The sequence below is a fragment of the Pongo abelii genome, chromosome 7 (assembly GCF_028885655.2).
Source record: "Pongo abelii isolate AG06213 chromosome 7, NHGRI_mPonAbe1-v2.0_pri, whole genome shotgun sequence".
NCBI lineage: Eukaryota > Metazoa > Chordata > Mammalia > Primates > Hominidae > Pongo > Pongo abelii.
Window position 1 is genome coordinate 154,648,414 of NC_071992.2, and position 24,625 is coordinate 154,673,038.

General features: G+C 42.8%; 1 protein-coding gene across 9 annotated transcripts in view; it reads right to left on the reverse strand.

The window, feature by feature from the left end:
- The window catches only part of FAM135B (family with sequence similarity 135 member B), a 362,884-nt gene that overhangs the window by 130,205 nt on the left and 208,054 nt on the right, over positions 1-24,625 (reverse strand). For all 9 annotated transcript variants that reach the window (XR_010141340.1, XR_010141341.1, XR_010141342.1 and 6 more), the window contains one exon: positions 4,022-4,161. Coding sequence is in view for 5 of the 9 variants with exons in the window: in XM_024251153.3 (XP_024106921.2) it covers positions 4,022-4,161 (140 nt within the window). In the remaining 4 variants the exon portion in view is untranslated. The remainder of the gene's footprint in view (positions 1-4,021; positions 4,162-24,625) is intronic.

Below are 24,625 nucleotides of genomic sequence, written 5' to 3' on the forward strand. Positions count from 1 at the left end.
ATTATAACATCTCCTCGTACACCTTAACTTGTGATGAGTTCTGTCCATGGTCATCTCTTGCACTTATCTGTGACCTCGTTGCACAACTGAATCTTCATGTCTGAATTTCTGATAGCACGTGGAATCATGTGTTTGATGAATAGGCATTTCATAAATGTCTGTTGTTCACGATGATATCTATGTGCATCCATGAACATAATTTCTGGCCAACTGGCTCTAAGCAGTGTTTCGGTTGTCATAAGCAGACTGATACTAACTGGAAATGCATCCATTCCAAATATACAGTGTTTACAGACATATCCAATTAACTTTCATTATCCCTGATTTGTATATAACAATTAGCTGTGACATTGTTTGCTGCCATATGGATTACCCCCAACACAATAATAATTTATTAGCTTACAGAGAAAAGAAATTTGATAGGAAGAAGAAAACAACATGTAATGTGAAATAGACTCCCCATTCAACTTGAGAACTAAGGCTGGCTACAACCTCACATGAGCTAAGGTTGAGGGTTGGGAAGGTCAAACTTGAAGGCTTTAAATTGTCAGGGACAAGAACAATTCTCTGATGAAATTAAGGTGGAGCAATGGCCAGGATACCTGAATAATGCCCAAACCCAGCCTCCATCACTGGTTTGTCACAAGCACTCTGCCAGGGTAGCTCTTTGAGATCAATGTCCCAAAGGGCAAAGGCCCATGGGAAAAAATGGAGCACCGTTTTCTTATTGGGATTTGGGGAAGTGGACCTTGAGCTTGCAGTCTGTTTAGCTGGGAGTTTATTACCACTCTAGGCAACCTAACTGCCTTATTTCCTAAACTAAAGGTATTAACTTGAGTCCAGGAAGGAATTAGAGGATACACTCAAAATGAGGACTCCAGGTAGAGTTTATCAAAGGGATGATTTACAAAGTGTGTGGAAGATTTAGAAAAAGCAACTAACGGCTGGGTGTGGTGGCTCACACCTGTAATCCCAGCACTTTGGGAGGCTGAGGTGGGTGGATCACGAGGTCAGGAGTTCAAGACCAACCTGGCCAACATAGTGAAACCCTGTCTCTACTAAAAATGCAAAAAAAAATTAGCCGGGCATGGTGGTGGGCAGCTGTAATCCCAGCTACTCAGGAGGCTGAGACAGGAGAATCACTTGAACCCAGGAGGCAGAGGTTGCAGGGAGTTGAGACCATGCCACTGCACTCCAGCCTGAGCGACAGTGGGAGACTCTGCCTCAAAAAAAAAAAAAAAAAAAAAAAAAAAAGCAACTAACAATGACTGAGTTCTCAAGGTTAGTAACTACAGGACTTCCTTATCATCCTAGGCCTGAAGAGTCAAGAAGAGACAGTGGTTATCAGAACTGGAGAGAAAGCTACATGGAGTGTGTCTCCATGACTGGAGCTGGGGCCTTTGGAAGAAGGACAGAGCAAGTGGTATGCTGGTAAAGGTTTAACAACTGGCTCTCTTAAAAAAAAAAACAAACACTGATTTGTAGCATTGGCAGTTTCTCCAGTGTAAATGTTTTCATCAAGCTATGAATGTGAAGTCGCTAAATAAGGAGTTGGAAAGAGGTCTGTACCCGTGGCTATCAAAAGCTGGTATAAGCAGGCTCCAGCACACCGCTGGACACAGCCAACCCTCCAGGACCCTGCAGGGAAGGAGTCTGGGGAGTGAACACTCTGGGCCCATTCTCCTCGTAGTCACCTGCAGAAGCTGTCATAGGCTGAACTCAATGGAAACCAAAAGGTAAAGACATGACTGAGCAGTTCTTGCAGCCAGTCTCTTGGGGGACATAGCAGGTGGGACAGCAGAGAGGGGAAATGGCCAAGCAGTCAAAAGCTAGCCAGCATGGCTAATAGGAGTTTCATCTGTTCTTTTAAATTTTGATTACAGATCAAGTATTTGCAGTCACTGTGATGGCATAAGGGAGACAGGGTCAGGTTAACTGAAGGCTCCAATGAGTGAGGTACGTGTTCCTTGAGGTATTGAAGCAGGCAACTCTGGTCTGGACGTGATACAGAGAGCCAAGGGCCATCAAACAGGGCACATGGTGGATGCTCATCCCTGTTTGGAAAGAACAGCTTGCAAACGGCCTAAAAAGAAGGGATTACAAGTTAAATTCATTCATTCAACAACTAAGTCATTCACTCCATGTTGGGTATCCACAATGTAGTCCTATGGCTACTAGGGCACTCAGGATGCAAAGAGAGATCCAGTCCTGTGGAGCTTGCAGACTGGGAGAGGGATGACAAAATTCTAAAATAAAAATTGTGCCATTGCACCCTTCTAACAAAATCAGTGGATTTCTATTGCCCAAGAATAAGCCCTAAATTCCCTATCATGGCCCACAACGCTGGGCCTCCCCGCTCCATCTTCATCTCCTGCTCCTTTCCCCTCCCTCTCTGTGCAAGTCACCTCAGCCTTAGTGCTTTTCCTGAAACACCCCAACGTCATTCCCACCTCAGACTCTTTGTCCTTACTGTGCTCTCCTCCAGAGCGGACATCTCCCTGAGCTCGTGGCATGCCTGAATCTTCCTCCACAGTTGGGTCTCAGTTCTGCACTGGCTTCTCTGGGAGGCCTGTCCTGTCTGTCACTTGTCCTCCAGGGAATAGTCATCTTGGGTGAAGGTTGTGTTGATGGTTGTGCTGAGTTCTTGACATTCTCACTATCTGAGTATCTGTCATGAGGCAACAGCCAGTCTTGCACAGCAAGACCATCATGAGGTCTCTTCCACTTTAGGTACAGTTGCAGCTTCACGGGGCCTCCAGTGAGAGTGCAAACTCCTATATTCTTATCTCCCTCATGAGTGTGTCTCAGAGACTAGGCAGCTGAGTATGTAGCAGTGAGAAGGCTCAGTAATAGAATATGCACGATCGATTTATTTAATTACATTGTGATATATTGATCTAATATTAGAATATAAGCCCAAAATGCCAGGGATATTTCATGTTCACTATTTTACCTCCAGCACATAGTAGGTGCTTAGTGAGTACTCAATAAATTTTTGAAAGAATAGATGGGTTAATGAAAAAAGAATGAGTGACACCTTTTCAATTTTAGCCACACAGAGGAATCTGGTCACTAACTAGATAACAAAAGATGTTGACAAAAAGCCAAGAAGCCTGAGAGGAGAAAGTTAACAGATGCCCAATAGGAGTTGTTAATGCACACCACATGAGGAATGCAAGTAGGGGGGCTCTAATTAGATCTTCCTAAAATAGGAATACTCTTTCATATAATTCTCAATAGATTCTAGCAGGAAAAAATCAGCTTGAATGTGGCAACAGGTACACTTCAGTGAGGCTGGGGGAGGCAGATCAAAAGTTTGAGCTTCAGATATTCCTTTGAAATGTGTTAATCTGATGAGTAGGAAATTTTTCATCAAGTTTCCAACTAATAAAGCGAGCTCCCCAAGGCCTCTGGGCTTGCAATGATGCTGATTCCCCTTGTTCGATGCCCTTCCTCTTTCTTTCTCTGGTGAATTCAGCACGTGCATCTGAAGCCAGCTCTTTTGTGGAAGCCTTGATGAACACCAGCTTTGTCATCTTCACAGAGATCATTTCTCACATCACCTACCAAGGTGTTTGCTTATATATCTGTTTTCCTGTGAAATTATCAACCCTTTCAAGGTAGAGTTCCTGCTGCCTTCTCCGGTTCTGTCCCTTATCCAAGGGTCCCACATAAAGCCCTGGAAAAAACAGTTACTCAAAACCACCTGCTGATTGACTCATTGACAGAGGGCCTGAATAGTTGCACAACTGGGCAAATGGGGAGGGAAGAAGAGACCCAGTAAATGAGTCAATGGAGACTGTTTGCACTTAAGACTACATGGAACAAGCAAATATATGAATAAAAAAATGAGTAAAACAACGAATACATAAATAAGTGCATGAGTGCACTAAAAGCACTAATCTCTGTCAGATTTCAGAGTACATCAGTACCTTCTTCTTTCATCATTTACCTAGCAATGAGAGAGAACAGCCATGAGAGGGAACAGCCACTTGTGGCTGGTGGTAGATGCATGACTTACCCTTTCACCACCTAAAAGCAAATGAACTCGGAAGACCACAGCATCATTTATGGGCACCTCTTCATTCCTGTATAAGATCTGAAAGACCCGGCTATGCACGGTGCTGTCATGGACACAGGCTGAATGCAGGCTGCTGCTCTCTGCAAAACAAGAATCAGTAGGAACCCATGAACTCCAATACTGTCCTGTACCTGCAGCCCTGTCAGGTGTCTTTCCTGCTCAAGGAGGCTAATGGCCCCAAGCTGTCTTCCAATTTCCAAAGCTTAAAATCACAGTAAATGAGACCTCACCATATGAATATTTCTGTTCATTGAGTTGGGCTGGTATCTCAGAAAAACCTTGTTGCATCCCTTACAAGCGATAAAATCTTGGCTAAGTCACTCATGCCGTGGGCAGTGCTCGGGCAGTGCTCCTGGGCTGCTATGCAGTGCCTGCTCAACTTCTCCCCTGTTCACCTATCCCCTCCTCTGTGAAGCATTCCATAAACTTCCTCCCCCAGAAACAATGAGGAGAAGAATGGAGAGTAAAAGACAGAAAACACTCTTCCTTCTACAAGGACTTCCTAGTGCCCATGGAGTCTCCCCTCTCAAAGGTGCTGCTTGCACATCATGCATGTCATGAGAACACTCTGTCTTGAGTTCTAGGAAAATGTGCTAATCCTATTATGCTGTATATCAAGTTTTAAAGGGACTGGTTTAGCTCTGTATCCTCCAATGCATTCTAGATGTACTATATCCCTAAACAGTACTTCAAAGTTAAGTTATATTTCAAGAAGACAAATCTATGCTATGCATCCACTGTCCAGGTTTATTTGGGGGAACAAATGGGTGAACTCCTCCAAATTACTTAACACATAAACTACACAGTTGGAGATATGTGTAAAAAATATATATATGTGTGTGTGTATATATATATATATAATTCTAAAATAAATAACACTGTCCAGGCTTATTGTGGGGGAACAAATGGATGAACTCCTCCAAATTACTTAACACATGAACTATACAGTTGGATATACATGTAAATATATATATATACACACACATACACACATGCACATACATATGCGTATATATATTCTAAAGTAAATAATACTAATATTTGTATAAGGCAATGATTACCTCTTGATTACTTATTTATAATAGGGAACAACTATATGGCATTTTACAAGTTCTAAAGTGCTTTACAATTGTGGTTACTTTCCTTAATTATCATAACAAACCCATAAGGTAAATTTTACACCAGATGAAGAGACAAAGGCTCAAAGCAGAGGCAGGTGCCTAAATATGTACTTGTTATGAATGTTTATGTCTCCCCAAGATGCATATGTTTCACCAATGTGATTATATCTGGAGGTGGAGCCTTCAGGAGGTAATTACGTCCTAAGGGTAGAGTTCTCATATATGGGATTAATGCCCTTATAAAAAGAGGCCAGAGATCTGTTCCCCTCACCTTTCCCACCATGCAAGGATACAATGAGAGAAGTCATCAATCTGCAAACCTGGAAAAGGACCCTCACCAGAACCTGACCATGCTGGCATCCTGATCTCAAACTTCCAGTCTCTAGAACTGTGAAAAATACATTTCTGTGGTCAATAAGGCACCCAGTTTATGGCATTTTGTTAGCAGACTGAGATGGAGCATTGCTATATAATGAAGCATTGTGTAGATTCATCCTCACATCTACCTCTTTAATAAGAGAGAAAATGAAGTCTCCAGTGAATGAATAAAATGCATCTATTTCCTAGCAAAGGGTGGGGACTCTATAAAACAGTACTGAAATAATTACTTTGACTGAAATGGGAGCCAAGAAAAAAAAACAGCCCAACTAGCAAAGAAAAATCCTAAGTACCTTGTACCCTGTCTCTGGATGAGTCAAAGAGTTCTTTGGAAACAGGGACACAGGATCAGTCACCTCCCAATGCACAGTCACATCTAAACAAACACCTACCTTGTAGCTTCCGAGCAAGGAATACAAAATATGTAAAATGCCAGGTTGTTTCCAAGGCTACTCAGATGTGCCTGCTCTAATTTGCACTTTGTCATGAAGGGAATAAAATCACTGGCCTAAAGCAGTTCTATTTAGACCTGCTATATTCAAATTGATGCGGCTATTAAATAAAAACGATTCATGTGTGCAGATGCCTCTCTGTTTTTACTTGCTACACTAGCTCTTTCTCTATCACTGTCAAGGCCCCACTGATCTATAAGCCAGAATGACAATGTGGCAGCGGGTGGATGGGGTGAATACCCTGAAGGTCAGAGCAGCCCTGAGCCGTCTGCCACCAGGAGGGTCAGCCAGCAAAACAGTTCAATCACTTGCAGTCTTGGGCAAGTGACATCACCTCTTGTAACAGCAGCTTTCCATGTGAGAAATGGACACAGCCACACTGACCTTCTGGGATCACTGTGGACACAAAGAGGATAAAATAGATCAAGCTCCTAAGACCAGGCACACTCTGGGCATACAATATACAGTATGATGACTTTTTAATTGTGTTTGCAGAGAAAGTTCTGAGCACTTTCTGTTGAATATATTGTCATTGGCCACATTTTTATGGGAGATTAAGCACCTCTGAGTTTGAGCAGATTGGCAAACAGACCACAGGGCTTAATGGGTACTTACCGAAAATCACCAAATCCCGAGGTGACCCATTAAGCCTGGGATAAGGCATTTTTCATACCTTAGGAGACTTTCTGGGTCAACTCCTCACCACTATTAAATAGGGCATCGCATAGAACAGGTGTCTTTTTTACAAGGGAAGGCTCACCAATCGCAAGACACTTCCCTGGGATTGTGGAGATCACTGGGACAACACTCCCTGCTTCATTCCCATTGGGATTTTCCCTTCTTCAACAACAATCCACATCTGGATACCTGACCCACTATCCTCACTCCTCCTTGCTGGTGAAATCAGCACCCAGAGACAACAAAAGTACAGAATCTCTCTTCCCTTAAAGACTAACTCATACTTTGGGATGGCAGCCTTTCCTAGCTATGTGGTAAATAGCCACTTTTCATTTTAGAGTATTTTTATGTATTTTTAGGCAACAAGATTTCTACTCAAGTGGTAATGAGAAGGTGTAGACTAGAGTCTTCCTACATATCTGTCTGCTTCTTTTGTGGGTGTCAGCCTTGGTACCATGCATAACAAGAGTTGAAACTTTAAGGGGAAAAAAGAGATGAAAAGAAAATGGGTGGAAGAAGGAAAGGGAATAACGAAAAAGAGGAGGGGAGCAGAGAAAAGAGAATACAGCAGAAGAGGTAAGAGGAACTCTTCAGGTTTCAGCTGCACAAAGAATACATTCCAAACAACTTAACACAGAATTTCAGGCCAGATGGCAAGAGAAAAAAAGACTTTTAAGTGCTGTAGTTTCTTCTTCTCCCCCTACAAAATGAATAATATTAATACTTTATAGATCTATGCACCTTTAAATGTTTAAACCTTAATTGATGACATTCCCTCAGCTGGAGCTCCCAGCAGCCCCAGAGAGATCTGTGAGTGTGGAGTATAAAATACAGGTATTATTCTTCTGACAGGGACTCTATGCCCCATGCTCAAACCAACAGCACCCTTAGGGACCATCTACTTGTGGACTAAACCCCAATCTCATTCCAAGAACATAGCCATGGCTCTGCCTGCATGTAGGAGATTCCCAAAGAATCACTTCTATGCCCAAACTCCAGAAGACAACCCCTTCAATTCCCCAGGCCTGAAGCCAGCTGGCTGAGGTCTGGACTGTGTGAATTCCTTTAAACTCAGCATATACTCAGAGAATCTTCCAACATATTAGAGCCAACAGAAGGGGAAAAGCCCCATTAGACATAGGTTCCTCAAAGTCACAATGTTGGTTTTCATATGGTTTAGAAAATGCTCCTTTCATAAGGAAAATATAAGTTCTAGACTTGTCCCCACTTTCCAGCTGTGTGGCCTTGGGCAGGACTATGGAATCCGAGCTCCAACGAGACAAGAATCATGCCTTACTCAATTTCCATAATAAATGTGAGGCTTAGGTAAAATGGTGAGTAAAGAAGTATGTTTTTTACTGAAAAATTATCAAAATCCAAACAGATTTTCTCATAGATTGAAGATGACAATGATTAAGACTCTTCAAGTAGGGTGAATTTTCTGACCCTTTCTAGGAACAGGAAGGACAGAAAGTCACCCTGAGGCCAAACTTTATTTTTTTTCCAACGATTATAAGGAATAGGCAGAAGAGAAAGCCACTTTGAAAAAGGTATTCATTGTTTTTCCAGAGAAGGACCAGAATAATTTCCTGTAGTTGAGCATGTGCTGCCTAGCTCATAGGGTCATCAAGCCTTCAATGCCAGGGTAGGGAGGTCCAATACATGACCTCTTGAGACTCCCCCAAGGTTGCTACTTTCCTGGAGAGCCCATCACTGGAGGGCAAGTGGAAAAATATGGATAAGAAACCAGGAAATCCTGGGAGACAGGCAACCATGATCTTGATGACTTTTCTTAAGGTTGAAAATCAGGGATACTGTTGGACTGGGACAGACCCTTCCCAACCAAGGTGATACTAGTGTCAATCACACAGCACAACCTGTTCCCAGAAATGAAGCTATCTTGAGAAAAGCTGGGGCCCAGGATGACAACTCTGGATGTTCAGAAATGCTCAGGGCTTCATGGGTAGAAGGTTGATTTGGCTACATCGTGAGCTGGAAAGATGAGGACCCACCTAACCTGAAACAAAGATTGTGTTGTCAAGAGCAATATCTTAATTCATTGTGCACTGCAATAACACAACAGCACAGACTAAGTAATTCATAGTGCACAAAATTTGATTGGCTTACAGTTCTGGAGGATGGGAAGTCCAATATCAAGATGCTTGCATCTGGCAAAGGCATTATTTCTGCATCATCCCATTGCAAAAGGCAGAAAGGCCAAGAGACAAAGTGAGCTGAACTTGCCCTTTTACAAAGGCAGTAATCCCACCCAGTAGGGTAAAGCCCTCATGGCCCAAACACCTCTTACAGTTCTCACCTCAAACCGTTACAATGGCAACTAAAGTTTCAACACACGTTTTGGAGGGGACAAACATTTAAATCATAGCAGTTTCTAATGAGTTATAACCTGGGAGCTCAGGGTGGAGGCCCTAGTGGCCTGTGCAGATAACTGGAGCAGCAAAGGGTTCACCTTTGAAGACCCTCAAGCTTTCTCTGAATTCTAAAGACCTATGCTTCAATAGAGACCCTATATGCCAATGAGATGCCCCAGCAGCAAGGGACTGATGAGATTCACTTCTATCCTAAACTAGCATTCAGGAAAGGACCACACTTCATTGTGTCAGCCCAGGGCTTCTTGGATGATGTGACATGGGAAAAGTGGCATTTCTGCTAACAGGGCATTGAGATATACAAGCACTTACTTGAAATATCGGAAGAGATGCAATTCTGCTTGTACCTTCAATTTTTGAAGCATATCAAATTGGCGACACATCAATAAAGAGCTGTATTTTGGTTGTCATTTTTATTTCTATCTCAAAGAATACAAAACATTTTTCTTGTTTTCTACTTAAAGTACCCCGCTGCACATGGAGTATTGAATATTTTGCTTTCATGCACATGGACATAAGTTTATGCCTCACCTATAATTTTAGATTATTATGTTTGTATGTTTCTGCTATAAAATGTGTTTATTCATTCATTGAATATTTACTAATCACCTGCTATGCACTAGGTCTTGGGCAAAACATTGGGATTCAGCATTGAACACTCACAGGGTTCCTTTTGGGACACCTATGTTTTACACTTGTGTCTGTGGAATAGCGAATGAATATTCCCATTGTTGTCCGACTCCACAGACATCTCCTTGTGTAAATGAATGTTTCATCTTTCCACACACGTTGCATTAGTCGGAATGCCTTATATGGCTAATTTAAAATTCTGATTGAGGTGGCAAATTATGTAAAACAAACTGAGTTTGATCATAGATGTTATTTATTAATTATATGATTGGAAAAGTCACTTTTCTATAATATATAATACATACAAAATGATTTTGTTAATTGAAAATTGCTCAGTTAAAGCAATTGAGATTTACTGGTCTAAATTCTAGATACTTTATGTTCCTTACATCACCGAGTATGGCCTTGGGTATATGAGTTTTCATTTTATTCATGAGGAAACTCATGATCACAGAGATTGTTACATCCTCAATGTCAAATATAGTAGATGGTACGATGGTGACTCCAAATGTTTTTTTTTAATTTCACTCGTTTATTCATTCATTCATTATTTAACTCAACAACCACGCAGGCAATATGTTAGACATAATTCTGTCACTGGTAAAGATAAAACAATGACAAGGAATATTATTCAATATTTAATACAGTATTTCCCAACTTTTTTTCTCTCCTCACTTCAAATGCACTATCCATCAATTTCTGTTTAATAAAAAAAATCTGAGAATGACAGAACAAAAGGCTTTGCATATCACTAACACTCAAATATTTAGCGAATCAATCCACCAATCAATTTATTAATAAATACAAAAATGGAGGGATATGACTTTTGGAAGTTACCCAATGTTTGTTGTAGTTCTAGTTTGTGGTAGTTCTAATATCCAGAATTTCTGACTCCTAGCCTACTCTACAAGAAAACCCAACTTACAAAGCAGATACCATGCTCTGGCAGAAAGTCCTATTTGTAAGATGGCAACTAAACTAAAGAGCCCACTAAAAAGCACCATTTAACCTACTGAAAATGAGAAACGCTTTTGCTGCTATTTAACAGGAAGCATTCTCTCATCAACACTGAGTGGGCTTAATAAGTTAATTATAAACCATTGTGGCCTACTATTAGAATAAGCCCAGTAAGGCCAGCACTTGATAACACTTTATTATCTAATAATGTGTATTGCTTTATAATCTCAAAAGTAAAAGGCCAGTGTGTTGCCTCTAGTACACTTTAGTTGCTCAACACAGAAACCCACTGGATTTCCTTCGATTGGTCATAGCTGCTGAGTGGTCTTAGGTATTTCAGTTTGGATTTCAATAACAGAGTCCAGTGTATGGCCTTGTACCTCATGCTTGTGTAAGCACATAGATTCGAGTTAAAAGACATGGATTTACTCTCAGCTCTGCCATTTATACACTGTATGCCTGTGAACAAAGAATTTGCCCGGTGTAAGCCTCAGTTTCCTCATCTGTGAACTGGGGATGGAAGAGCAATACTGTTTCACGGTTGTGAGGGTTTTACGAGATGACCTATGAAAGTAACTGGTACAAGATGTAACATATAATAGGGGCTCAGACAAATGGAGTGAACAAACATGCTGCTGGATTAATGGAGTGTGGAGCTGACATGGCTATTACAAATTATCCAGCACAGAAGTTTACCAGATATTAGTAGAAGTCTCAGTGAAAGTGAGGAGTGGAAAATAATTTTTTTTTTTTTTTTTGACACAGAGTCTCGCTCTGTAGCCCAGGCTGGAGTGCAGTGGCGTGATCCTGGCTCACTGCAACCTCCGCCTCCAGGGTTCAAGTGATTCTCCTGCCTCAGCCTCCTGAGTAGCTGGGATTACAGGTGTGCGCCAACATGCCCGGCTAATTTTTGTATTTTTAGTAGAGATGGTGTTTCACCATGTTAGTCAGGCTGATCTCAAACTCCTGACCTTGTGATCTGCCCGCCTTGGCCTCCCAGAGTGTTGGGATTACAGGTGTGAGCCACTGCCTCCAGCCAAAGGGAATCTTTAATTACCCTTTGACTCTATGAAGAAAGCAGGCTTGGTCAGGGCAGTGGGCACTGCCTGAATGGAGCATGGAGCATCTCCCTGCTTACTAGCTGGGAGATGCTGGGTGAGACTTCAACTCCACTGGCCTTAGTTCTTTTACAGGCAAAAATGACAATAACAATCCGACTACACTGGGGAGCCAGATGATGCCTCATGCCCACCTCGCCTGTTCTTCCAGCTCTTGCAGCTCTTCAGCTTCTCTCTCACTCACTCCTGCCCCTTCCGGATTCCTAGGCTCCTCCTGCACCTCCCACATCTCTGTGTTGTAGAACCCCAGGTCATGGTCCCAATTATTTTCTCTGTTACTAGCCGTGCTCCTTCCCTAGCATCATTTCCAAGGCTTTCAAGGCTTTCTACACCACCTACAAGCTGAGCACTCTCAAATGTATAACGCCAGCCCTGTCTCTCTCCTGAGTGGGCCTGATCCTTCACCGCTTGACGTGATTTCTTTGATGTCAAATAAAGATCAGAACCCTCTGTTTCCAGTACAGAACCTTTGATTATATTTCCCAAATATGTTCCTCCTCCCGTCTTACCCATACTAGTGAAATACTTCCTTGTCATTAAATTCTTCTTTTCCACTCACCTCCTCTATCCAATCATCAGCATATTATCGGGGAACCTGCCCCGATATTCACGTAGGTTCTTTTCTATTTTCCTTAAGCATCGGCCAGATTGAGAAATAAAGGGACATAGTACAAAAGAGAGAAATTTTAAAGCTGGGCATCTGGGGGAGACATCACATGTCGGTAGGTTCCGTGATGCCCCACAAGCCGCAAAAATCAGCAAGTTTTTATTAGGGAGTTTCAAAAGGGGAGGGAGTGTGCGAATAGGTGTGGGTCACAGACATCAAGTACTTTACAAGGTAATAGAATATCACAAGGCAAGTGGAGGCAGGGCAAGATCACAGGACCACAGGACCGAGGTAAAATTAAAATTGCTAATGAAGTTTCGGGCACCATTGTCATTGATAACATCTTATCAGAAGACAGCGTTTTGAGATCAACTGGTCTGACCAAAATTTATTAGGCGGGAATTTCCTCTTCCTAATAAGCCTAGGAGCGCTATGGGAGACTGGAGTCTATTTCACCTCTGCAGCCTCAACCATAAGAGATGACCACGCCCAGGGGGGCCAGTTCAGAGACCTACCCCCAGGTGCGCATTCTCTTTCTCAGGGATGTTCCATGCTGAGAAAAAGAATTTAGCAATATTTCTCCCATTTGCTTTTGAAAGAAGAGAAATATGGCTCCCTTCTGCCCGGCTCACCGGCGGTCAGAGTTTAAGGTTATCTCTCTTATTCCCTGAACAATTGCTGTTATCCGGTTCTTTTTTTTTTTAAGGTACCCACATTTCATATTGCTCAAACACACATGCTGTACAATTTATGCAGTTAATGTAATTATTACAGGTTCCTGAGACGATATACATCCTCCTCAGCTGACAGGATTGAGAGATTAAAAGTAAAGACAGGCATAGGAAATCACAAGGGTATTGATTGGGGAAGTGATAAGTGTCCATGAAATCTTTACAATTTATGTTTAGAGATTGCAGTAAAGACAGGCATAAGAAATTATAAAAGCATTAATTTGGGGAACTAATAAATGTCCATGAAATCTTCACAATCCACATTCTTCTGCCATGGCTTCAGCCAGTCCCTCTGTTTGGGGTCCCTGACTTCCCACAACAGCACATCCTGTGGATTCACACCCAAAACATGGTTCTGACAAATCAAATCCTTTCTATCTCTTTCAAAAAATGTTCTCTCAATATTGCATACTGAAAACCTCACCTTTTGCTTCTGCTCTTACCACCTATTTGTCTACTAATATAGAATATAAACTAGATGTTGGCCAGGCACAATGACTCATTCTTATAGTCTCAGCACTTCAGGAGGCCAAGGTGGGAATATCACTTGAGGCCAGGAGTTCAAGACCAGCCTGGGTAACACAGTGAGACCCTATCGCTACAATTTTTTTTTTGAATATATAAAATTAGCTGGGCATGGTGGTGTGTGCCTATAATCCTAACTACTCAGAAAGCTGAGGTTGGAAGATCTCTTGAGCCCAGGAATTCGAGGCTGCAGTGAGCCATGATCTTGCCACCACACTCTGGCCTAGGTGACAGAGCGAGAGTTTGTCTCTAAAAAAAAAATAAATAAAATGAATAAATAAAATATAAACCAGACGCCATTATCCCCTCCTTGCACTTAGAATGAAATCTAAAGTCTTTACTATGGTTAACTGGCCCTAAATGATGAGTGTGGGAGCTGCAGCCACAGTGAGGACCGAACACAGAGCTGACGCTTTGTGCTGTACCCAGGCCCAGCAAATATTTATAGAATGCATGACTGACCAAAGCTCCAAGTGGCCTGATCACAGAGAACTTGGCAGTGGGTGTAGTAACATTTGTGGAGGTGAGCTGAATCTCGGACGGAGCAGCTAGCTCACTGAGGCTGTCTCTATTTCCCACTATGTCCTCATGATGACCCAGAGTCCACATCGATCCAGGTTCCCTTGCAAAAGGCCGGCACAAAGGATGCCCAGAATGCACAACATGGGGCTTTCTGAGAAGGGTACAGCCAAGGCCCCACCTTCAAATCCTGAAACCCATCCTGTTAATAAGTCATCAGAAGACTCAGCAAATCGGAGGCAAAGAGCCTTGTTGATGTGATTCAGACTTTCCTGAACCATCTGCCTCCCCATATGCTTCCCGAAGAGAACTAAGTATAGCCACAATTGCAGCTAATCAAATATTTGTCAGAGCTGCAGTGTCCCCACCCAGTCACGGTCTCCAGGATGTGCCAAGGAGCACAGAGCTGTTCGCTAGTCCACAGTGGCCTTGGCCTTAGTTGGAGGTCACAGAATATAGGGGGGAGTTGTGACTACAAAAAATAGCAGGGAGCCCCAGAGTCACTGCTGATTAGGGGAGAACAGGTGGTTGCCCTGCCTTTGTTTTCCACAGAGATGGCAGATCCCTCCAGCAGGGCCTGCCCACTCCAGAGGCTAAGCTAAGCCCACCAAGTCCAGAAAGAGATCATAGCCTCAGTCCCTCCAACTCCCTCCAAGGTCTGAGGCCCCCCCCAACCCAAGCGTTGAATGAGCTGTCCCCGTCACAGCACATTCTCACCTGGATTGTCTCCCCTTTCCTCTCTTGGACCCCTCCCTTCTGTCCATTAGGGCACACACCCACACACCAGGGTTGCACTTGCAGTCTGGAGCAGGTCAGGATATTCAAAATTGGGGAGCTCAGAGAGTACCCACTCAGAATGCCTGCGAGGCAGGGCGGTGAGCAGGGCCTGCAGGTCATCGGCTGCCCTGGTGTAAATCCTCTAGCTATGAATGATAGAGAAGGTGAGGGTCTGGAATGGGGGGCCAGGGTAACTGGCCACTGCAGTCTGGGAAGGAGGGCTTGGAAAGCTCAGGGCAGTGCCTGTTATAACAATTGCTCCTATCAGATGCACTGGCTGAATATTGCTCCTGTTTAAAATGAGCAAGGTATCCCCATGCCATGCACAGGTCAGTCCTGCCGAGACATGTCTCTGCAGCTCGAGTTTTGTCTTCTTAGCTTCACAGCTTTTCACCTCATTCATTCTCCTTCTAGACTCCAGCGGCAGCTCAGAGTGACCTGAGCTCCTGTCCTCCAGGAGAGCAGAGGCTCTTGCAGCTGACATTTTTCCTTCCCTTATTCAGCTCCTCTCTCTGCTGTTAATACATTGTGCCAAATACTGCAGATACACAGTCTGTCTGTGCATGGACATGGGAATTCCTTCAGGGAGAGCTCCCCTCTCTCCAGCTCAAACCTCCTTAGTCCTTGATACCCATGCACTCTTCCAGCTGCCTGCATACCTCAGAGTCCCAGCCCAATGGGTGACCTGGTTTCTGATGTGTCACCTTGACTCAGACTTGGCCCTGGCTGGGTCAAGTAATTAACTTTCAACTCTACACAGCAAATGCAGAACAGAAGGGTTTTAACCACACATTTCAACCAAGTTCTGGAATATTTCTTGATCTGAACTTCTGCATGTAAGACCCTTAGCTCAAGTCAACAATTGGACCAGTCTCAGGCATAGCCAGAGTGTATGGTAACCACACACTGATTGGTGCTGACACTTCAGGGAGCAGGGCCTTGAGAAATGATGCAAGATCCCACACATTTCAAACTGTCACGCTTTCAGCAAGCTTTCTCTGCCTGTCCCAGATTAGTGTGAATATTCTCACCTCTGGATCATACACATTTACTGCTCAACAACACTCGGCAGGCAGAAGATGCTGTCCATCTCTTCCATGCATCCCTCCAATACACACACTCCATTCATCAGAAATACTGAGAATTCCAGGGACCTTGCAGGATCAGTAGACATAACATGTTCCTTGCTTTTGAAGAATCCCCAATATTATTCTCTTCTCTTGAATAAATGTTATGATTTCCTCATTAGTGTCACCTGTTGAATCTTGCCCTTTGACCCCACAGCAGGTATACGCCCCTTGTGCTCAGCCCTCAGCAACGTATAGAGGGCTGGCTGACGGTGCCCTGGTGCCTAAACAAACTTTCATGGTTGCCTCTGCACCAAGATGTTGATGTGAAAATCAATGAGCATAGGAGAACAGGTCATCTGGTAGTTGAATTTAAGCTGCCAAAATTGCTGCTGAGGATGTAGATCTAGGTGTTCATTGACACTATAGCCAACTGGCTAAGCCTTGGCTGACACCCAGCCAGGTGATACTGCAACTTTCAGAAGGCTCTTTTGACCCCTTGTGTCTGAGAAAATTCTACATCCACCATCTGAAAGTCACAGTGTCATCTGCATGGGTGTCAGCCAAGGCTTAGCCAGTTAGCTCTCATGTCAATGAACACCTATGCCTACATCCTCAAAAGCAATATGTGTTTGTTCAATTAAACAGATGGGGCAAGATGACTTGAGGGCTGTGACAGTGCTGCTGTCTGGGGGACAGTACTGGGGGAGAACTGAAAGGCTCATAATTTTTCCTATTATAAGAACATGATTTTTTTTTTTTTTTTCTTGAGACAGAGTCTCGCTCTGTCACCCAGGCTGGAGTGCAGTGGCACCATCTCGGCTCACTGCAACTTCCACCTCCCAGTTCAAGTGATTTTCCTACCTCAGCCTCCCAAGTAGCTGGGACTATAGGTGCCCACCACCACACCCAGATAAATTTTTGTATTTTTAGTAGAGACGGGGTTTCGCCACGTTGGCCAGTCTGGAGAACATGATTTTTTCCTAAAAAAACTTCATTTTCTGTAAAATGGAGCTATAATATCTAATCACAGGGTTGTCGTGAGTATCAAACGAGATGATACAAATCAATGCCTGTGACTCACTATACGTGAGCAATATTGTTCAGTGTTTTAATTACTTCCTTGACTTTTGGGGAGAAGGAGGGTGGGTCCTGGCTCATAGTGACTTCCACCATGCCAAATCTCAGCTTCTTTCTGATTAGACCTGGTCAATCACTGATAATTCTCAGAAGTCCTATCACACTGCTTGCCCAAATGACCAATCCGTAAATCTTTTTTGAATGTTCTGTTCCTCTGACATTCTTTTTTCCACTTCCTTCTTCTCATCCGTAAAGACTGTGTATTTTTCCTTTCCTCAGAAGTTCTTCCCTCAATGCCACAGGCAGAGTAATTGCTCCCTCGTCTGTTTCCACAGCATTTTGCACCAGCTCTTGTAGAATACTTGCTCCTCTGAGCAGCAGTTCTGTGTGTCTTTCTGTAACCAGACTGTGGGCTTCTCCAAGACGGAAAAGTACACAACTCACCAGTGAGTTCTAGGATTCTAGTAAGGTGCTTGACATAAGAGGCACATAATTAGTCTTTTTATTGAATTGATAGCATCATCCTCACCTCAAAAGTCTGCCTGTTTCTCAGCGGCCTCTTAAATGTTACCTCTTCTATGAAGATCTTCCCAAGTAGAAGGCAGAATTTAGTACTTATAAGCAGCACAGGCTCTGACTCACACTGATCTTTATTTAAGTTCAGGCTTTCCATGCACTTGCAAATCATTTATCCTTTCTGAGAATAATTACCTTCATATATAAAGTAACCATGAAAGATTAGATAAGACAAAGATGCCCATCATTATTATTAAAAACACATATCTTCCACCTGTTTATTCATCTAGCTTTACACCTTTCCTGTGTCTCACAGAGTCCACCTCCTATTTTACCCATCTTAGAGTCACCTTATTGCCACCCACCTACTCCCTCTCACCCTCTATTGTTCTGTAAGCTACTTAAGGGCATAGACATTAGGAAATCAGTTGAGTCTCTTCCCTGTGACCTAGATCAGTACTTTAAATAAAATAGATGCTCAAAAAGTTGCCAAATGAGCACTTAAGTGTTAGTCTGGGGAACTTGCTTATCCCCAAAAGAAGGCTGAGTACTCACTCCTATATCTGAAAACTCATGCAACCAATATGGGGACTGGGAGCTAAAAGAAAGTCATATAGTTTTATAAACGCATTTCACAAATAGGAACTGAAGCCTCAGAGTGATGGAGAATCCAACCAAGGACCAGCAGTGGAATCCCGAATCTACCCGCTGTACCCACGGCCCTCCCTGCTACCCCCAACTGCCCTGATGCTTACCAGGGCACCAAAAAACTATTTCCAAGGCTCTCTTGACTCCTTGTGTCCGATAAAATTCTACATCCACTATCTGAAAGTTGTAGTATCACCTGATTGGGTGTCAGCCAAGGCTTAGCCCGTTGGCTCTAGTATCAGTGAACACCTAGGCCTACATCCTCAGAAGCACTTTTTGCAGCTTTAGATTCAACTATCAGATGGCCTGTTCTCCTGGGCTCATTTACCTTCCCATCAACATTATGGTGCAGAGGCAACCACCAAGTTTGCTATTTAGGCTCCAGGGCCACAATCGGCTGGCCCTTTGTACGCTGCTGGGGGCTGAGCACAGGGAGCACTTATCCCCTTGACCAAACATTCATTCCTCCACCTTCCTCATGATCTCTTGTTATTGTGCGGCTGTTTATTTGCATGTCTATATGAGTTCCTTAGGGTTCAGTAGTGCTGTGGTTCATCCCAGCAGCCACAGGACTTGGCACAGGGCTTGGAAAAAGCAAACTTTTTAATGACTGTGTTACCCAAAAAAGAACGGGGTTCATTTGCCTGGCAAGTAACAGATGAATCTCCACAAGAGCGCAGGTTTGGATTGATAGGAGTTACATCACTTGTCACAAGGGAGGAGAGCGCTAGGAGTATTATCCAAGCAGTGTCTCCCCAAGGGAAAGTGACAGGAGGGTTTTATGGGGTGGTGGAAAGGGGAGAGGGTGCATCATCGCATGCAGAGGAGGGGGCTCAGAGGTGCAGACGCAGTGAGTCATCACGCCAGCACAGAAGCACAAAGGTTGCATGTTATGATAATGAAGCTACAGCTCCTCCCGGGGTGGAGGCTTTAGCATGGTAACCAGGAAAGTTCACTCAAGTTCATCTATAAGTTGCCAGGGCTGTCGGAAGCTGCTTCCACCCAATTAGGTGATTACATTCCACACAGGATTTTAGGGGGGAAAAAAAACAGGCTGGAGGCTGTAAAATAGGCAGATTGCTCAAGTTGATTAAACTCCTATAGTCCCTGGAGATCCTCCATGTCTGCTTGCAACTAGAGTGTTTCAACTATTTTTCCTATTTTATTTTACATATCCAACATTTCCTCCTAAACCAGATTCGTCCCAATGATGTTGAAATATATTAACCATTCTCTCATTATAAATAAAATATACACAGAAGTCAAATCTCGCAGCTCTTCCTAGATACCTTGGTTGGGTAGCAACCAACTTACCTAAAGGATGTCTCTACTGGCTGTTTCCATTTCTCCATTGCTCTACTCATTCTTCATTATCCCAGATCTGGTTTCCGCCCCCTTAGCATCAGTTTAAAAAAAAAAAAATCCTATCGAGGTAAATAGTGTCCTACACATTTCTAAAAGCTCGAGGAAATTTTTAGTCCACATTATACTTGGATTCTCTGCAGTATTCTGCAATGTTGGTCAACTCCTCCCCCTTGAAATACCCTCCCTTGGCCGCTGTGAAATGAAGCTTCACCATATTTCCCCTTGACCCTCTGACAGCTTTTCTCTGTCTCCTTATCAGGGTCACCTCCCTGTAAATTGACATGCCTTTCCCCACTCCAATGTCACTTTCTATCCTCTTTAGGGTGGTTTATTTTATCTCATGGCACATATTACTGTTTGTGTTATACTGATTATCTTCCTTTTTAAAAAATTTTTAAATTATTTTGGAGACAGGGTCTTGCCCTGTTGCTCAGGCTGGAGTGCAGTGGCACATTAATGGCTCACTGCAGGCTCAACCTCCTGGGCTCAATGGATCCTCCTGCCTCAGCCTCCTGAGTAGCTGGAACTACAGGCATGCACCATTGTGCCCAGCTGATTAGCTTCTTTTCCAACCATAATGTAAGCAACATGAGAGCAGAAAATCTGCCTATTTTGTGCATTTTCCAAGTTCTACACACAAAATGACATCTAGGACATAGCCGCTTAAGGAAAATTATGTCTCTAAAACACATTTTTCCTCTAAGCTCAAGATCTGTAAGTTAAATTGGCTACTTCAAATTTTATGCTTAGATTTTCAAAGATACCATATATTTAACATGTTCAAAAGTAATCTATCATCCCAGAAGATAATACAGAGAAATATTTAGATCTCCTTGGGTCTGGTAATGAGTTTTTAGGTATGACACCTAAGGCACAGTTCCTGAAAAAAAAGAACTGATAAGCTAGATTTCATTAAAATTAAAATTTTCTGCTCAGAAAAAAATCATTGCCAAGAACATGGAAAGACAAGCCACAGGCTAGAAGAAAATGTTTACAAAAGTCATATTTGATAATGGAATGTTGTCTGCAGTATATTTTAAAGATCTTAAAACTTAAAAATGAGAAAATAAACAACCCAATTAAAAAATGAGCCAAATATCTTAACAGACACCTCACCAAGAAGATACAGGAATGGCAAATAAGCATATGAAAGGTTGTTCCACATCCTATGTCATCAGGGAAATGCAAATTTAAAACAGTGAGATACTGTTACACACCTATTAGAGTGGCTAAAATTCAAAACTCTGATAACACCAAATGCTAGCAAAGGTGTGCAGTAACAACAAGAACTCTCATTCACGACATGTGGGAATGGAAAAGGGCACAGACACTTTGGGAGATCGTTTGGTGGTTTCTTACAAAACTATGCAACCTCTTACCATATGATCCAGCAGTTGCACTCCTTGGCATTTACCCAAAGGAGATGAAGACACAAGTCTATGTAAAAACCCACATATAAAAGTTCATAGCAGTTGTTTTTTGTTTGTTTTTGAGACAGAGTCTCACTCTGTTACCAGGCTACAGTGCAGTGGTGTGATCTCGGCTCACTGCAACCTCTGCCTCCTGGGTTCAAGTGATTTTCCTGCCTCAGCCTCCTGAGTAGCTGGGATTACAGGCACGTGCCACCATGTCCAGCTAATTTTTGTATTTTTAGTAGAGACGGGGTTTCACCACATTGGCCAGGATGGTCTCACTCTCTTGACCTCGTGACCCACCCACTTCAGCCTCCCAAAGTTCATAGCAGTTTTATTCATAATTGCCAAAGCCTGGAAGCAACCAAGATGTCCTTCAGGAGGTGACTGGATAAATAAACTGTGGTACATCCGTACAATGGAATATTATTCAGAGCCAAAACGAAATGAGCCATTGGGCCATAAAAAGACAGAAAAAATGTAAATACTTATTACTAATTGAAATAAGTCAATCTAAAGGGCTAAGTACTCATGATTCTAACTATGGATAGAGTAAAAAAAAAAAAAAAAAAAAAAAGGTTTTTCAGGGTTAAGGGAGGTGGAGGGATTAACAGGCAAAGCTCAGAGGATTTTTAGGGCAGTGAAACTACTCTGTATGATCCTCTAATGGTGGATATGTGGCATTATATATTTGTGCAAACCCGTAGAATGTACAACACCAAGAATGAACCCTAACGTAAACTTGGGACTTTGGGTGATAATGATGCGCCAATGTAACAAATGTTCCACTCTAATGGGAGATGTTGATAATGGGGGAGGCCTTAGTCTAATACGAAAGGCAGTTACTATGTAAATAATCGCACAAAGGTATTTCTACACCACTAGCTTGTAATCGGTTGCACAGACACACCACTAAGAGGTATGTCTGACCACGTTAAGGAGATTAGGGAAGACTTTCCAGGGAGGAAGAGATGCCTGAACTGAGAGGTGAGGGGTGAGTTGAAGCCTCTGGGTCCACAGGGAAGGGAAATGCCATTCCAAGCAGAGGGAACAGCATGGGCAAATGTAGCTTGTGACAGGGAGGGGCTGGCAGGCCAGGGAGGTTGGAGAACAGTGAGCTGGACAAAACTGAGCATGCGTATGTGTGTATAGGGTGTGGGTGGTATACAGGAAATCTCTGGACCTTCCCCTCAATTTTGCAGTCAATATAAACTGCTCTAAAAAATAAAATCTGTTTAAAAAACTTTTTATCACTACTAGAAAAAGAGAATTAAAAAATATTTTAGTAAATGACCCTATAATCTAACCTCTTGCATAAGGCAAAAATCTGAGGGTCACCTTTAATAAATCCTTTTCCCTCACTGTCCATGTGTAATCCCTCCACAAGTAATTCCAGCTCTCTCCCTCTCAATCACCACAACTTTGTCCGTGCTCTCCTTGCCTCACTCCTGGACCACTCTGCCCAATGGCCTGCCTTCTGCTCAGCCCAACTCCTGCACAGACTTTCTCCACAGTTTTGTCTGAGAAGAATCCTTTCAATATGCAAAATGGATCAAGTTGCTTCTAGCCCAAAGCCCTTCAGCATCTTTCCACTCCACTTAGGATAAAGAAAAAAAAAATCCTAATGTATTTCTCAAAGCCAGTTTTGCTTTCTCCCACCCCTCCATCTCCATATCACTCCAGGATCCAACCCCTTCCAGCTCACTGTTCTCCAGCCTCCCTGGCCTGCCAGCCCCTCCTTGGCCTGCCAGCCCTTCCCTGTCACAAGCTACATTTGCCCATGCTGTTCCCTCTGCTTGGAATGGCATTTCCCTTCCCTGTGGACCCAGAGGCTTCAACTCACCCCTCACCTCTCAGTTCAGGCATCTCTTCCTCCCTGGAAAGTCTTCCCTAATCTCCTTAACGTGGTCAGACATACCTCTTAGTGGTGTGTCTGTGCAACCGATTACAAGCTAGTGGTGTAGAAATACCTTTGTGTGATTATTTACATAGTAACTGCCTTTCGTATTAGACTAAGGCCTCTGTAAAGGGAGGTTTGTTTGGCTCAAACAGATCTAATACACTGTATAGCACCCAGCTGCTCAATAGATATTGGCTGAATGTGGAACTTTAAAAAAAATAGTATGAATTTTGAATGAAAGTATGAAGGCATTAACTCATTGACCATTTTCAAAGCATTTCCTTCTCATTGGACCATTACAAAAAATAATAAAAATATAGAGAAGTCAAAGTATTCACTTGATGAAATGAAATTAAAAACCAAACTGGAAAACATATATTGGCTCTACTAATTTTTTTTTTTGAGACAGAGTCTCCATCTGTCACCCAGACTGGTTTGCAGTGGTGCAATCTCGGCTCACCACAACCTCTGCCTCTGCCTCCTGGGTTCAAGTGATTCTCCTGCCTCAGCCTCCTGAGTAGCTGGAATTACAGGCACCCATCACCATGGCCCGGCTAATTTTTGTATTTTCAGTAGAGACAGGGTTTCACCATATTGGCCAGGCTGGTCTCAAACTCTTGACCTCAGGTTATACAACTGCCTCGGCCTCCCAAAGTGCTGAGATTACAGGCGTGAGCTACTATGCCTGGCCTTGGCTCTACTGATTTTTAAACTCTCTGAGACCCAGGTTCCTTCTGTAGGGACAGAGATATCTTTCTCTACAGATTGTTATGAGGATGTATACAATAATATCAACAAAAAATCTAGCACAGTGCCCAGTGTATTTGGTTGTATAGTCCAGAGAAATTTATTAGTGCCATTACTACCAGTCCATGAAAATATGGGTCAGCCATTGGCACGTATTTCAGAAAGCTGAGCAAAGTACACTTACTTCAAGGGAGATAAACAAGAGCATTAATTTCCAGGAGTCATGACTTTTATTGTGTCTTAAACTTTAACAATATTGACCTGAATTCCTCTAAACCAAAGCCATCAATACTGCAGAATGTTTGCTCAGGTGAAGCTTTCAAACAGGATTTAGGTGAAAGCAAAAGGTTCCTAAAATGGAGTGTGGAAGTGATGTGAGATTCTTCCTTCATCTGCTTATCTTGGTGTCTGCCTACCCATCCATTGGCTCAAAACTTGAGTATTGAGTAACTGAGATACACCAGGCACTAGAGTTATGGCAGTGGAGAGAACAGAGTTCCTATCTGCATAGAATTTATACTATAGAAAAACAAAAACAGAAACAAAAACAAAAACATAAAACCCACAAAATACTCAAGTAATCATTCCATTCTAGTGCCACAAATGTTAAAAAATAAATAAAAATAGAAGAAAATATAGAACACTTAATTTGTAGATAGGGGAGGACCCGTTATATAATGATGAAAATAGGCATTTATATAAATTGTGGCTGGACGGATACCAGAACAGACTCTGCAAACCAATGTGAGGGAGCAGATTCAGAAGCAGAGCTCACAAAGGAGTGGGTGAAAACCATGGCTCTTGGACCCCTGGGTCAGGTTAGCGGAGGAACACGGTGTCAGGTAGAAGGAGAATAAAGCATTTTGGAAAGAAGACTTATGCAGATGTTTGGAGAGAGCTTTTGCTATGCAGTCTCTGTTTACACC